Consider the following 17,455-nt stretch of genomic DNA (forward strand, 5'->3'; position numbering starts at 1 on the left):
AATATTGAAGGCAGTAGCACTGAACAAACACTCTTTTTTTTTCTTCAGATGTTAGAGACCTGCATTCAGCATCTTTGCAATACTCTCAAAGGATAGAAACTGCTATGAAAGTAAAAACTAAGGGTCACATTGAGGAAAATACCCTCATGCCTACACTTTGGAAAGAATGGAGCTATCCACATTCAAATGGAACATGACCTGCACACTAAGCAACTCTGTGATGACTGTTATAAACTGAGGACTAGAGGTCTTATTTCTGTTTAGCAAGTACCACTAAGTCTTCAGATTCTTGCATGAATGACCCTAGGGTAGAGATGGGCCCCCATAGCACCAGGTGGTATTATTAACCAGGTGGTAGACTCAAAGCTCAATTAAAACTGATCAAAGGGGGAGTCGGGCTGTAGCGCAGCGGGTTAAGCGCAGGTGGCGCAAAGCACAAGGACTGGCATAAGGATCCCGGTTCGAACCCTGGCTCCCCACCTACAGGGGAGTCGCTTCACAGGCGGTGAAGCAGGTCTGCAGGTGTCTATCTTTCACTCCTCCTCTCTGTCTTCCCCTCCTCTCTCCATTTCTCTCTGTCCTATCCAACAACAACTACAACAATAAAACAACAAGGGCAACAAAAGGGAATAAATAAATAAAATAAATATTAAAAAAAACTGATCAAAGATGTATCACTGCCTACACCTGAATCTTGTGAGACAAAACCATACTAATTGCTTAATGGGGGCTCCAGTGAGGATTCTTGAAGTTCTTGTGTGAGCAAATCTAGAATTAGTGACAAGTGCTATTAAGACAATAACCATGACCTTGATTAAACAGAATGCTCAAGAGTTCATACTGAGTTCATAAGCTGTGATGAGAATGAGTATGAAAGAACCTTGTAGAATATCCCTTAAGACAAGGTAGAGAAGTAAGGAGTAATACATCTAGCTTCTGTTTCTGAAAATATTTATTTCTCTCCAAGCCCCAGAAAAAAATCAAGAAAGAGGCCCAAAAGGTAAATTTTAAAGGTTCCTGCATCAGCTTTAAAATAATTGAAAAATGGAAAAGAAGTTTAAAGTAAATAATTTCTCTTAAGAGAGTGACATTTTTATTTTCTTTACTCAGAAAGGGAGAAAAAGAGTGGCTGTGCAGGGACACACCTGGTAGAGTGTATACATTACCATGTGTAAGGACTCAGGTTCAAGCCCTGAGTCCCCACCTAAATGGGGCAAACTTTACTAGTGGTGAAGCAGCCTACAGGTGTCTCTCACTCTTTCTCTACCTCCTCTACCTTTCTCAATTTCTCTCTGTCTCTATTGGGCAGATGTAAAAAAGAAAAGAAAAAAAAGAGAAAAAGAAAAAAGACTGATGGGAAGAGTGAACTCATGGAGCCCTGGTGATTCAATTGCCTGGAAGGCAATTTAGAAAAAAAAAAAAACAGAAATAAAGGGAGAAGGGGAAAGAGAGAGCAAGATGGACAGAGAGTAGAGATGCCACAGCACCACTCTGCCATCCATAGAGCTTCTCCAGTGTCATCTGGAATCTTCCCATGTGGTGCTAGGGCTCAAACCAGGACCTGTTCATGGTAAGGCATATGCTCTACTGGTGAGCAATCTACTGGCTCCTCTGCCTCTATTTTGTTGTTGTTGTTGTTGTCACCTATAGAGACTTCTAAAGAAGGAAAGTAAAAGGTGAGGTTGTTCACTATTGTGAGTAGGAGAGTCAAACACAAAAGGAACAATTCCAGGGATACCTATACTAGCTTTGCTGGGTTATTCAGGAGAGGAATTATCCCATTAGCTAAAGATCTCAGTGCTTCTTCTCAGGGTTAAGTGAACCTGTCTTTATAATCATGCTCCCTAAGAATATTATATTTTATCTGCTACCAATGATATCTGAGACACAACCTGATGATTGGTAATGTGGAGAAAGAGGTGACTTACACCCATAACAAGAGCACCATCACTTACAGAGGGGCAGCTATCCAGAGACAGGAATGAACAAATATTTAGTAAAGTATCTCTCCATTGGCTTTGTTTTCAAGAAACTGGATATTGCATGGCTAGTAATATCCTGGACAAGAATACATGGCTAATGATATGAATCTGTGGCATGCTTGAAACCATATCAAGAAACAAGAGGGATGAGAGAGGTGAGATCTCCAAGTCACATAAGAGATTAAACAGCAGAATTGGCCTATTATACTTCTAAATTCATTTTCCCTCTTACCTCAGATGTCTATCCTTAGAAAGGAGGCAGAGAGAATGGGAGGGGGGGTAAAAAAGAACATTCAACAGATTCTTTCATTAAGCAATCCAGTTTGAAGAAACGTGAGTTATGTTACTATATGTTATCTAAAGTAAAAATTCAGATATTCCTATTTTACCAATTGAAGTCACATGTCAAGTTCATCATTTAGAGGAGGGGTATGCTCCTAGAAGTTAAAAATGGATTTCTAGTCATGGTGATGAAAATTATTTTATACTGTTCCCTTGCCACCAAGGAAATTGCTAGAGTAAATTTGCTAGAAAGAACAAAGGGAGTTAGTGGGGAAAAAAAAAAGGAGCTGAAGCCCTGTTGGTATGCATGAGACCCCTTCTGTTTCATTTGGTTTAAATCCCCCCTGCTTAACACTATTCTATTTACATAACCACTTCATTCTATTTACATAACCACTGTTAACAAGTTCCACCCTCCCTCCAGGGCATTTGTGGTTCAGTGATAGGATTCTCGCCTAATCTGCCCCCTCTTTGTCACACTCTGATTTTCACCAGTCACTTTTCTCTCCACCCTCTCTATGTCACATCCTGTTTCCACCTTACTTGGCAAGTATATATAAAGACAACATTGTAAGTTTTACAGTACTTTATCTAGAGTTTAGCTTAGCTCGGCTGCGTCCTGCATGAATAAAGAGATACTGCCTACAGCTCAACCATGAGTCCCTGGTCATCTGTTACCCGCCCGTGAAGCCAGCCCAGCGAAAACAACATAACCCGTCGAAAACAACAAAGCCCTATTCGGGGAGTTCTGAGATTCCCAAACAGACATGATGGACCTAGACTTTGAATAAATCCCTCTCTCCATTGTTACTGGTCATTCCTATCAGGAACAACACAATAGAGCCCTTTGTGGGCCCCCATAGGACCTTGCCCTCAACTTGGATCAACAGTGATAGAGAATGTTCCATCCTCTGAAGGGAGGATGGACAATATACTCTATGCTACATCCGAGGGAGATGGGTCCTGATATTGGGGCAGCTTGTTCCTACTTAGGTTCCTACTTATGACCACAGAATGTGAGCTCAGATCTACAGGGATGCAAACATCACATAGGCTCCTAAGCTGAATATGGGCCCCAGATCACATAAAATCGATGGGGTTTACAGTCAACAATATTTATACCCCTTTCCCATATTAGGGAGTTACTCTCTTCCCTGATCCAGCTTTCTGGTCCTTCTGCCAGCCATGACATCACCTCCCCAGACAATAATTAGGATCCACCTGCATAAATCAGATTTAAGGCTCAGGCAACAAACAAACAAACAAATAAAAAACACTAGTATAGCTACAGGCCCTTTGGAATATAATTAAAATATGCCTACTAGCTATCTACAAAATGGAGGACCCCCAACTCTTCATCTGCTCTATTCCTGTCTTTACATTCATGATTGTTCAACAATTTGTTTGGCTTTGTATGTTAACTCTATTTTCAACCACCAGGTTCCAGATGCTAGCATGATGCCAACCAGACTTCCCTGGACAGACAACCCCATCAATGTGTCCTGGAGGTCCACTTCCCCAGAGCCCTGGCCCACTAGGGAAAGAGAGAGACAGGCTGGGAGTATGGATCAACCTGTCAACGTCCATGTTCGGGGGGAAGCAATTACAGAAGCCAGACCTTCTGCATCCCACAATGACCTTGGGTCCATACTCCCAGAAGGTTAAAGAATAGGAAAGCTATCAGGAGAGGGGATGGGATACAGAGTTCTGGTGGTGGGAATTGTGTAAAGTTGTTACCCCTCTCATCCTATGGTTTAGTCAATGTTTCCTTTTTATAAATAAAATTTAAATTTAAAAAATTTTAAAAAGGTAACTCAAGAGAACAGGAAGAATAAAAGTCAAGGATATCAGAGATGTAAGGATATATGTATCAGGGAAGGTAAAATGGGACCGGGAGGTAGAAGAAGAAAAAATAATACCCATCCACATGTGTTGAAATTATATTCTTCACACTTTGGCATCTCTATAAGCAATTGGTTTGACTTCTTGAGTTTCACTATGGAAATTAATTTCCTGTTTTGAAATCCATCTGTTCTATACAGCCAAATACACAAGATCGAAATTAAAGCTGGTTTCGCCTTTTACAGTATGTAATCATACTCTTTCAGAGATATAGCTGCAGAAGAGGGTATTGAAATACTTGTTTTGTTTCATTTGGGCCACCTGTCAATTTTATCTTTACACAACCTGGTCCACTCTGATAGTTGTTATTCACATCAGCTGAGGAGTCAGGACAAAAGGGAGCAATGGCCAGTTTTCTCTTTCCTTTTCAACTACTGGTGTTTCTATATCACGAGCAAAATAAAGTTTGGGGATAGGAAAGGGTTTTTCTTTTCTTACTTTTTTAAAGATGGCACAGTGGCAATCCAGTGATTAAAACTGATTGTCTGAATGATAAAGCTTCTGGTCTACTGTGCCCTGTCATTGTCACAGTTCCTTCTGATTCAATTAGGGGGCAGCACACTGGGGGATTTCTGCCTGGCTTCCATGGACCTAAGGCTTTTATTTTTATTACATGCTAACTTGGTTTTAAACAAAGCTTTGAAGCTTCCCAGGGTTAATCTTTAATGAAAATGGAGAGGCAAATAAAAAAGGTTGAAATAAATTTCAATGAAAGCAGTAAAGGTGCTAATTCAGGGAGGGTGAAGAATATAAAAGTGAAAACAGTTTAAAAGAGGCAAGGATAGATTCAGCAGAAAAGAATAAAAAATTGACAGTGATGAGATTAGTTAAAACAGTTTGGTTTTCCATTTTATTAACATTTTCTGCTGCCTGAAGTATATTTTTAAAACACAAAAGATTAAAGATACTAAGAAATCATTATTAAATTATAGGGTTGGTAAGAATTGAACAATGCTACTTAAACCAAAAACATAAAAACCATTATTGCTAACTTTGTCTTTTTCTCTCATTCTTCATGTTTTCTGGAAATTTTTTTTTTCATCTAGAAAATTCATGCTGATCCCAATACAAAAGATTTTTTTTTTTTTAATTTTTGGAAATGTATGAAATCTGATCCACTTAGGGCTATGAAAAACATTTACATAGATTCATTTTGAAAGACTAATGAACAATGATACATTCAGTATTTAAAAACTAGGAGCTTAGTTATTCATAAATTATAAACATGTTAAGATGAACTAGGGATAATTAATTCTTTTTTTTGCCTCCAGGGTTATCACTGGGGCTCAGTGCCTGCACTATGAATCCACTGCTCCTTGAGGCCATTTTCCCCCCATTTTGTTCCTGTAACTGGATAGAACAGAGAGAAATGGAGAGAGGAGGGGAAGACAGAGAGGGGGAGAGAAAGATAGACACCTGCAGACCTGCTTCACTGCTTGTGAGGCAACTTCCCTACAGGTGGGAAGCCAGGGGCTCAAACCAGGTAATCAACTTCTATACCACACAGCTCTGTCACAGTTCTATAAATAGTTCCAAGTGAACATCTCACATACTGGTAACAAGTTATTAACATGTGCCGTCAATGGAGTTGATGAAAAATTACTACAAATATGGGAAAAGTACATTTTCCCATATTTGGGAGCTACTCTCTTCCCTGATCCAGCTTTCTAGTCCTTTTTCCAACTATGACATCATCTCCCCAGACAATAACTTACGTCACCTGCATGTTAGATGTCAAGCTCAGGCAAAAACTTGTAGGGTCATGGGCCCCTTGGAATATACCTAAAATAGACCCCAAACCTTCATCTGCAATATTGTAGCCTTTAGGTTCATGATTAGTCAACAATTTGTTCTGCTTTATATCTTAATTCTTTTACAGTCACCAGGTTTGAGATGCTATCATGATGCCAACCTGACTTCGCTGGGCAGACAACCCACCAATGTGTCCTTGAGCCCCACCTCCCCAGATTCCTATTCCACTAGGGAAAGAGAGACAGACTGGGAGTATGAATTGACCTGCCAATGCCCATGTTCAGCAGAGAAGCAATTACAGAAGCCAGACCTTCCACCTTCTGCACCCCATAATGATCCTAAGTCCATGCTCCCAGAGAGATAAAGAATAGGAAAGCTATCAAGGGAGGGGACTGGATATGGAGTTCTGGTGGTGGGAACTGTGTGGGAGTTGCACCTCTCTTATCCTACGGTCTTGTCAACACATTTTATAAATTAAAAAATTACTACAAAACTCTGATTTTTGTTTATAATAAAAACTGAATCTTGTGTTCCCTAAAACTACAACATGTATGTGGTTTTTCTCACAAACCTGTGCTTTTCTCTGTCTTCATCTTCCTGTGTAGCAAAAATTTTCCATTGGAAATGGGCAATGATGTTGCTGCGGTTGTGAATAGTTAGAGATCGCTGACTAGCCAAAGATATATAGGTTTTCTCAATGGTCAAAGAGTTCTTGTCCAGCCTTATATTCACATCTATAGCAGCTCCATACAGAGATACGAGCACATTTTCACCTAGAATTAACAAAATATTAATATAATTCAAGACTTACTCTAGAATTACAGTACCAGGCTACTTTCCCAAGTTCAAGTGAGAATATAGATTTTTCACATTTTATGCCCCTCCATCAATCCAGGACAATATCAGAAAATTTAAGCAATATACTTGATGTGGTTATAGAAAACCAAACTGGGAGCTGGGCAGTAGTGCAGTGGGTTATGCATTCCTGGCATGAAGTGCAAGGACCGGCGTTAAGGATCCCGGTTCAAGCCCCACAGTTCTCTACCTGACAGGGGGTTGTTTCATAAGCACTAAAGCAAGTCTGCAAGTGTCTATCTTTCTCTCCCCCTCTGTCTTCCCCGCTTCTCTCAACTTCTCTCTGTCCTATCCAACAACAACAACAACAGCAACAAAAGTGGGGAAAAATGGCTTCCAGGAGCAGTGGATTTGTGGTGTAGACACTGAGCCCCAGTGATGACCCTGGAGGCAAAAAAAAAAAAAAAAAAAAAAAGGAAGAAAAAGGAAGAAAATCAAACTGTTTTGCTTAGTAATAGTAGGGGGGAAAAGCATATACCTATAGTTGTTTGGGTGCGAAAAGACTTTTTGTTCTTTGTAACTATTTAAAATCTTATAGCCTAGGGTCAGAAGATAGTGACTCAGATTTGAACCAGGATACATGGAAGTGCCATGACACTAGGAAATTCTCTGGTGCTACTGTCTGTATTTCTGTCTCTCAGTACTGTGGTGTCTTTCTTTCTCTTTCTAAAATAAAAAGAATGAGGGAAAAAAAGCTTGGAAGTGGTGAAATTCTGCATGTGTGAGAACCCAGTGTCACCAAAAGTAGTAAATAAATATTTTAAAAGATATAATTAAATAAATAATATAAAATCCAGTACCCTGACAGAAGGGCACCTGAATTCTAGCATTATAACCAGAGTCTGTACCATTATTTCAATCACAAACTGGATTTCTAATTGAGTCTTATAATAACTACACTAAGTAAGTCTGTTGAGTATACTCAGTATGAGAGGATTCTAAAGGACATCAAAAAGGAAGGTTCATCAACTTCATTACTAAAAAAATTAAAATGATTTAATCCTAGGTCTCCCCTGCAGGGAAGAAGCTTCATAAGTGGTGAAGCAGTGTTGCAGGTGTCTCTTGGTTTATCTCTCTCTCTCCCTTTATAACTCCCTCTTCCCTATTAATTTCTCTCTATCTCTATCCTACATGTTAAAACATAATAAAATGATTGTAAAAGGGCCCATAGCCCTAAACAATGACAGTTAAAACAAAATTTAAAGCACACACGTGCATGCACACAAATACACAATGAGTATTAGTTTAACAGAAAGAAGGCAAATGGGCTGGGAGGAAAGCATGATGGTTATGCAAAAAACTCTCATGCTTGGGGCTCTGAAGTCCCTGGTTCAATCCCTAGCACCACAATAAGCCAGAGTTGAGCAGTGTTCTGTTAAAGAAGGAGAAGGAGGAGAGGGAAAGGGAACAGAAAGAAAGAAAGAAAGAAAGAAAGAAAGAAAGAAAGAAAGAAAGAAAGAAAGAAAGAAAAAAAGAAAGAAAGAAAGAAAGAAAGAAAGGAAGGAAAAGAAGAAGAAGAAGAAGAAGAAGAAGAAGAAGAAGAAGAAGAAGAAGAAGAAGAAGAAGAAGAAGAAGAAGAAGAAGGAGAAGAGAAGACAAAAGAACAAAAATAGAAAAAGAGAAGGAAAACGGGGCAGGGTGGTGATGTACCCGGTTAAATGCACATAGTACAAAAATGCAAGGGCCCAGCAAGGATCCTGGCTTGCAAAGGGATTTTTTCAGAGTGGTGAAGCAGGTATGCAGGTGTCTATCTTTCTCCCTTTCGCTTAATTTCTCTCCGCTCTATCCAATAAAAAAAGAAAAGAAAATGGCTGCCAGGAGCAGTGGATTTGTAGTGCAGGCATTGAGCCTCAAAGTTAATCCTAGAGGCAAAAAAAAAAAAAAAAAAAAAAAAGGAAAACACAGGTGAAACTTGTACTAGTTGTGGTCTAATGCAGCATAACCAACGAATCTAATGTTAGTGGGGATTAAAAGGGCATTATGAGGAAAACGGTAGAGGAAAGACTTAAATTGTTGATGTAGCATAATTTATATTCTTTCATGCTGTTTACATATATCTGTATCTTATAAAGTAATGCCTCCAGTTGATTCTGTTCTCCCTGGTCTAAGCTTTTAGGAGAGTCAATATTTCAAAGAACAAGTCATTATTAGAAATGTATTAACAACTTATACTCACTGTTAAAATTCAATCTGACTGCCATTTTGAAGTCTTAATTGAAGGAACATATAATATACTCAGAGCTATGCTCTATGCATCAAAAAGTCTGAGACAGTCAATCCATTTTTTCCCTCATATAAATTGAATAGTGATTTGTGAGACTATAAGTTAACAGGAGTGTATATTAACACCATTCCTACCACCAAAGGTCTGTGTCCCATCCTACCCCCCCACCACCAGTTGAAGCTGAACATCTACCTTCACCCTCCATCCATGTGTCCTAGAGCCCCACCTCCCCAGTTGCCTACCCCACTAGGGAAAGAGAGAGATAGGCTGGGAGTAAGAATTGACTTGTCAATGCCCATGTTCTGTGGGGAAGCAATTACAGAAGCCAGACCTTCCGCCTTCTGTCCCCATAATGATCCTGGGTCCATACTCCCAGAGGGATAAAGACTAGGGGAACTATCAAGGGAGACGACTGGATATGGCATTCTGGTGATGGGAATTGTGTGGAGTAGTGTCCCTCTTCTTATCCTATGGTTTTGTCAATATTTCCATTTTATAAAAAAATTAAAAATAATAAAAAATAATTTTTTAATTGTTGATGGGAATGGAATGCAGACATCAATCACATTGGGTGGCAACAACTGCCATGTAAAATCGTGATTCCCAAAAAGTTATTTGGAAAAAAATATGTTTAAAATTTTAATAGTAAGAACACCTTTTTTCTGGATAGTGATTTAAGTCCTGGACTTCATTAAAAAAATATCAATCACTTTGATTCTAGGTGTATAGATATGATCTCTTAGGTTTCCAAGAAGAAACAAAGCTACAAACTATAATCTATCTGATGTCAGCAATGTCATTCCTGGTATATCATTCTGACAACAAAGTAGAAAAAAGAAATAATTCTATGAATGTTCCATCAAGCCTCAGAAAGCATAATTGCTTGCAACTAGTTTTTAGCAAGCATTTCTGCTTCATTCACTATTTCATAGATTAAGCAGCTACTTAATAAAGTGATAACCCTTTAAGTGTTTAATCTTCGTTATGTCCTATTACTTTAGATGCAGCAAGATACTCCTCAAGGTTAACAGAAAAAAAATATCTAGGCATTTAATCTAATTATTTTAAAATGCATATATAATAAAAATTCTAAGTATTAAAAAGATTATACAATTAAAATAAAATACCTTTCTCCACTCTCACCCAATCTTAGACATGCATTTTAAAGTTAAAACCTGTTAATATTTCCATGTACAACCTTCCCAAATAAAAGTTAAAAAAAAACAAAACCAACAACTAGTATAGCCATGGGCCCTTTGGAATATAAATAAAATAGGCCTACTATCTATCTACAAAACGGAGCTCCCCAAATCTTCATCTGTATTATTCTAGCCTCTAGGTTCAATATTAGTCAACAATTTATTTGGCTTTATATGTTAACTCTTCTTTCAGCCACTAGGTTCCAGATGCTACCATGATGCCAACCGGACTTCCCTGGGAAGACGACCCCACCAATGTGTCCTGGAGCCCCGTTTCCCCAGAGCCCCACCCCACTAGGGAAAGAGAGAGGCAGGCTGGGAGTATGGATCGACCTGCCAAAACCTATGTTCTGTGGGGAAGCAATTACAGAAGCCAGACCTTCCACTTTCTGCTTCCCATAATGATCCTGGGTCCATGCTCCCAGAGAGATACAGAATAGGAAAGGTACCAAGGGAGGGGATGGGATATGGAGTTCTGGTGGTGGGAATTGTGTGAAGTTGCACCCCTCTTATCCTATGGTTTTTGTTGGTGTTTCCTTTTTATAAATAAATTTTTTTAATATTTATTTTATTTATTTATTCCCTTTTGTTGCCCTTGTTGTTTTATTGTTGTAGTTATTATTGTTGTTGTCGTTGTTGGATAGGACAGAGAGAAATGGAGAGAGGAGGAGAAGACAGAGAGGAGGAGAGAAAGATAGACACCTGCAGACCTGCTTCACCGCCTGTGAAGCAACTCCCCTGCAGGTGGGGAGCCGGGGTTCAAACCGGGATCCTTATGCCGGTCCTTGTGCTTTGCGCCACCTGCGCTTAACCCGCTGCGCTACAGCCCAACTCCCAATAAAAAAAATTTTTTTTAAATATACACTAAGTATATTTAAATTTTAAACTTTTAAACTTTCCAAGGAGTGAAATTTAACAATTTGATTCATAAAAACTCATGGCTAAAATCACCTTTAATATTAGACAAGGGGGAACAGAAGCAACTGGTAGCATCACTTTTTAAGATACTGCCATATAAATGGCATTAAAGGACATAAATTATGATGAGGTCTTGTATGGTATAGCAAATCCTAATAATGGGATTTTCAAAGTCAAATCAATTTCCAAATAATTTGGTTATAACAATATCTATTGACTTCTTAAACCCTAAGACAGCAGTAACCTTCCTCATTCTCTATATAAAACCCATATTTTTCCCAGTCCTAGAACCTCTGGGGTGGGGCTCACTTTCCTGCATGCTTCTCTCAATTCATACCAACTGACTCTGCATCTGCTGCTCTCAACCGAATCACTGCAACCAGTACCTCCTCAACATGTTTCACTTCGGATTGTGTTCAAAGACAACAGGCGTGGAATATCAACCCTTCATTACTTTGGTGAGACCTTTGCTAGCTAATAGGACTCCTTAATTCCATTTTGGGCAGTGTACTTCCTAACAAAGCCACAGAACCTAGATAAAGACCAGTGCCCATGCAATAGGGTATATATACACATGTATCCATAAGTTAGGGGAAAATATCTACCTTAAAGCAAAAGTGCACAATAGTTTGCAGTGAGTCAAAAAATGCAGCAAGCAAGTAGAAAGATCTAAATTTCCTTGGGCAGATGACCTCACCAATATGTCCTGGAACCTCACCTCTCTAGATCTCTGCCCCACTAAGAGAGAGAGGGTAGAAATATGGATTGACCCGTCAATGCCCATGCCCAGCGGAGAGGCAGTTACAGAAGCCTGACTTTCCACCTTCTGCACCCCATAAAATGATCCTGGGTCCATACTCCCAGAGGGATAAAGAATAGGAAAGGTTTCAAGGGAGGGGAAGGGATATGGAGCTCTGGTGGTGAAAACTGTGTGGAACTGTAACCCTCTTATCCTATGGTCTTGTCAATATTTCCATTTTATAAATAAATTTTAAAAACTCACTTTAGTCATTCATCTGTCCATGGAAATAGCATTTAGACACTATTTCCACTCTTAGGCTATTGTGAATAATGCAGTTATGAACAGAGGGATGTATGTCCTTTTGAATTAATGTTTGAGTGTCCCTTGGATAAAGGTTTAAGAGTGCTATTGCTGGATCACAAGGTAATTCCATTTTCATTTGTTAAAGGACTCTCCACACAGTATTCTAAAGGGGCTACATCAAACTGCATTTCCACCATCATTGTAGCAGAGTCCTTACTTCTCCACAACCTTACTAGCACCTGTCATTTTGTTTTGTTGATGTAGGCCATTCTCACTGATGTGAAATTGAATCTCTGTGTAGTTTTAATTTGTGTTTCTCTAATGATAAGTAAAATGGAGCATTTCTTCATATGTCTGTGGGCTATTTAGTTCTTTGGCACACTTTTTCACTGGGTTATTTTTTTTATTGTTGAGCTGTACTAGTTCTGTATAGATATTTAATATCAGTCACCTGTCAGATGTGTGATATGTAAAATATTTACTGGGTTTTCTGGTTATCCTTGTGTAGTTTGCTTTTGCTGTGTAGAAGCTTTTTAGTTTCATGTTGTCCCATTCATTTAATCTTTTTTTCACTACCCATACCTATGGGATTGACTCTCCAAATACTCCTTTGATATGAAGATTCTGCAACATCTCAGATGTTTTCTTTTTTAAATTTTAGAGTCTCTTGTCTAATATCTACATCTTTGACCCACTTTGGTTTGATTCTAAAGTATGATGTTAGATGGTGATCTAGTCCCCCCCCCTTTTTTTTAACAATGTCCTAAAGTTCTCCCTGTAAAGGTTTTTTACTTCTATTAAATTCACCCCAAGGTATTTTATCTTTTGGGGTTCAATTATAAATGAGATTGAGTCCTTTATTCTCCTTTCCTCTGACTTCTCATTTGTATACAAAAATACCACAGAAGAAATTTAAGAAATTTAATTACATAAAAATGAAAAAATTCTGTATGAGAAAAAAACTCATAAACGCAAAGTGGATATTATCTGCTTATATCTTAGACAATATATACATATATACTAGAAACAATTAAAACAATAAAACAGAAGAATGTTCTGCATGTATAGACTATTATATTTACTGGTGACTATAAAACACTAATCCCCCAATAAAGGAAAAAATTTTTTTAAAAAAAGAATGATATGTTTGTACACAAAGAAATGCAAAGGGACTCTATATTAAAGATACTCAACTTTATTCATAATGAAAATGTAATATAAGGGCTGGTGTGGTGACACACCCTGGTTGAGCACACATATTACAGTGCAAAAGGACCCAGGCTTGAGCCCCCAGTCCCCATCTGCAGGGGAAAGCATTGCAAGTAGTAATGCAGTGTCGCGGGTGTCTCCCTGTCTCTATCTCCCCTACCCTCTAAGTTTTTTACTATCTCTAGCCAATAAATAAAGATAATAAAAAATATATAATATGGTTATATATATATATATACACACACACACACATATATATACACACACATTCTGTTTTATGTCAAACAAAACAAAAGCTTGAGAATATAGTTTGTCATCAAACCTGTGGAAGAGATCCTCATACACTGCTATGGGAATGCAAAATGGTACTTCTCTCCCACTTCATGTAGTGAGTTTGGTAACACAATTCAAAATATCTATACAAATTACAAAATTATCCTCTGGTCTGCTTCTAGGAACTTATCCTAAAGATGAGTCAGAACAAGATTAACAGAATTCACTACAACATGTTCTTAGTAACAATAACAGAAACAGTCAAAACATTCAATAAATGGCTGGTTAATCAACTATGCTACATTTAAAAGTAGAATACTATATAGCTCTTTTAACAATGACCTTGGGTCCATATTCCCAGAGGGTTAAAGAATAGGAAAGCTATTGGGGGAGCAGATGGGATACGGAGTTCTGGTGGTAGGAATTGTGTGGAGTTGTATCCTCTTATACTATAGTTTTGTCAATGTTTCCTTTTTATAAATAAATTTAAAAAATGATATAGTAAGGTGGGCAGTGGTACACTTGGGTAAAGCATATATTACCAAGTGCATGGACCAAGGTTCAAGCCCCTGGTTCCCCCCCCCCCCCACTGTATGGGGAAAGCTTCATGAACAGTGAAGCAGTGTGGCATGAGTCTCTCTGTCTCTTTCTTTACCCCTCCCTTTCTTCTAAATTTCTTTCTGTCCTAGTGAATAAAATAAAGTTAAGAAATATCAAAGATTTATAAGGTAGGCTAGAAATGATCAAATATGAGGAAAAGATAGACAAAACTCTCTTTCACATATAAGTTTTTGAAACATCATCACTGATTGAAATATAATTGAAAGGAAAACAAAAATAAATCATTTTGACTACATAAAACTGAAAAGCTTCTGCACAGCAAAGGGGATCATGATCACCATAACAAAGAGTTTCCCCCTCTATGTAGTTAAGAAGATCTTTATATGATACACATCAGACAGAAAACTTATTAACTAAAATACACAAATAACTCATCTAATTAAGAGATGTATTTAGAGTAATAGTGCTCAAAAAACAGAAATCTCAGTCTGATTGGAAAACCTGAATGTCAACTTGATGGAAGATCCCATGTGGTTAGTGGTCAAGAAGCATGTTTTCTAATCATTCTCTGTAACCAATATATACAGGATACTATCAAAAACTAGATACTGAGTTGAACAATGATTACCTTCCATATTGATGCACATTTATTTGTAAACTCCAAGTTTTATGGTTATGAGCCAGAAGAAGATGAAAGTAGACATAGACTCTGTACAATACTACCATAAAAAGAAAAAAAGAAAAACGACTAAAGCAATTCTACTAATGAGGTGAACTAGTTATGACTTTTTGCTAAAGAAATACAAAAACTGAAGCTTCATGTATTACAACTACTTGTAGGATATTATCAGACACACAGTACACAAATGTTATAGAACATATAGGTGGAAAGGGAGGAAATATTGGAGAAAAGGCTTAGGAAAAAATATGAAGATGGGGGGAGTCCGGCAGTAGCGCAGTGGGTTAAGTGCACGTGGCACAAAGTGCCAGGACTGGCATAAGGATCCTGGTTTGAGCCCCAGGCTCCCCACCTGCAGGGGAGTCGCTTCACAAGTGGTGAAGCAGGTCAGCAGATGTCTGTCTCTTTCCCCCTCTCTGTCTTACCCTCCTTTCTCCATTTCCCTCTGTCCTATCCAACAACAAAGACATCAATAACAACAATAATAACTACAACAATAAAACAAGGGCAACAAAAGGGAATAAACATAAATTTTTTTTTTAAAATATGAAGATGAAGTGAATGAATGTAAAATAATGTAATACTAAGGAAATAAGCAAAGAGTAAAGTCTTCAAAACCAGTATCTATATTTAAGTGGTATGGAAAGATCTCCAGGATACATGGTTAAGCAGAAGAAGAAATGTTAGGAACAATTTGCATATCATGTTATTTTTTTATGAGGGGAGGGTAAAAATATGCACTCATGTTTGCATATAATGGCATAAGCTACTGAAAAGATAAACAGGAAGCCAATTAAATGAGGTGGGTGAATGAGGCTAAGTGGAATACTTTTCATTATATGCTTTTGAAATGCTGCTTTAGTTTTTGAACATATGAAAACAGTATTAACCCCAAACTTTACTGTAAAAAAGGTTTACAAAATCTCCTATAAACATATCAGGACTAACAATGAGGGATATGGAAAATGACAGCATTATTTCATACCCATCCTATTAACAGAAACCTAATGGTTTGATAATGCTGCTCAGGCAGTATATTGGGGAAGCATGAAGAAAAACAAGAAAGAAAAAAATCTCCACATAGTGCTGTTGGAAATATAAATAAGTAAACCACTTGACAAATCAATTTAATATCTAGTAAAATTCAAGGTACATTTACACTAGAATTCAACAATTGTATTTCTAGACATTTATCTTTAAAGAAAATCTCATCCAGCTACACAAGCAGACATACTAGAATTTTATTGGCAGCACTGTCTGTAATAACAAAAATTGAGGAATACTCTATAATTCAGTCAGAGGATAGATAGATTACAGTATTTTCTCATGTTAGAATGTGGTGTATTAGTTAAAAGGAATCAGCTATGTATAAATAAATGTGTGTAAATCTATAAAATATAATTTTGAATGAAAAGAGCTAGTTAGTAAATGGTATATACTGTATGATATATGTTTAAAACTGCTCAAGATAAAATATTATTTATGTGCAAGTACATATGTAATAGAAAATGTACCCAATACAGCTCCACCACACAGTAAGATAGGGAAATTATATCAGGAAAGAGTAACAAAGTGGCTTTGAATCTGTAATCAGTTTAGCTATCCATAAAATGGATCAGCTGAAAGAAATATAATACCAAAACTTTGAGATGTATTAAATAATAGTTGTTGATTATATTATTTATATGCATTTTTTGCTTACTGGAAATATTTCAGTTTTTAAAAATCTAATCAAGGAAAATATTCCCCCAAAACTAGGAGTCAGACTAATGACATCAATTCAGGCTGTTCACTGCAAAAATGTTTTTCCCAGGAATATAATAAGAACCACTATATTCCTTTTTCAGAACCTTCTAGCAGTGATAGTTTCACCACTATCTTCAAATGAGATATTACATCATATCTGTGAGAATGGTCTATCCAACAGAGATCAGAAACAACAAGTGCTAGCAAAGGCATAGACAAAAGGATCCCTTGTACAAGGGTTCTCTTGGCAGGGATGTAAACTGGTTTAGCCCCAATGAGAAACAAACTGGAGGGTCTTCAAAAATTAAACAGTAGAACTACTGGGGGCTAGGGTTAAGTGTACATAGTGTTAAGCACATGGACTCATGCAAGGATCCCAGTTCGAGCCCCCTCCTCCCCACCTGCAGAGGGGTTGCTTCACAAGCGGTGAAGCAGATCAGCAGGTGTCTATCTTTCCCTCCTTCTCATTTCTCTCTGTCCTATCAAAAAAAAAAAAAAAAAGACTTGTAATGTAGGCACAGAGACCCAGTGATAAACCTGGAGGAAAAAGAAAAAAAGGAGAACTACCAAAATGACCTAGTAATTCAATTCCTAAGTATTTATTCAAAGAACATAAAACCACTAATCTGAAAAGATACATGCAGACTTTCGGGACAAATCTGTAATGACCTAATCACTGGCTCTCTCCCAGAAAACAAATATTATAATAAAATCACTCAGTGAATTTCATTAGAGAACAGAGAACTAAAATATGCCTACTAACTATCCACAAAATGGAGGGCCCCCCACCCCCAACATTTCATCTGCACTATTCCAGCCTTTAGGTCC

General features: G+C 37.7%; 1 protein-coding gene across 1 annotated transcript in view; it reads right to left on the reverse strand.

The window, feature by feature from the left end:
• HYDIN (HYDIN axonemal central pair apparatus protein) overlaps positions 1-17,455 on the reverse strand; it is a 477,232-nt gene that overhangs the window by 352,905 nt on the left and 106,872 nt on the right. The window contains exon 8 of the mRNA XM_060172033.1: positions 6,490-6,691. Within this exon, the coding sequence (XP_060028016.1) occupies positions 6,490-6,691 (202 nt within the window). The remainder of the gene's footprint in view (positions 1-6,489; positions 6,692-17,455) is intronic.

Source organism: Erinaceus europaeus, chromosome 2, assembly GCF_950295315.1.
Source record: "Erinaceus europaeus chromosome 2, mEriEur2.1, whole genome shotgun sequence".
NCBI classification, from domain to species: Eukaryota; Metazoa; Chordata; class Mammalia; order Eulipotyphla; family Erinaceidae; genus Erinaceus; species Erinaceus europaeus.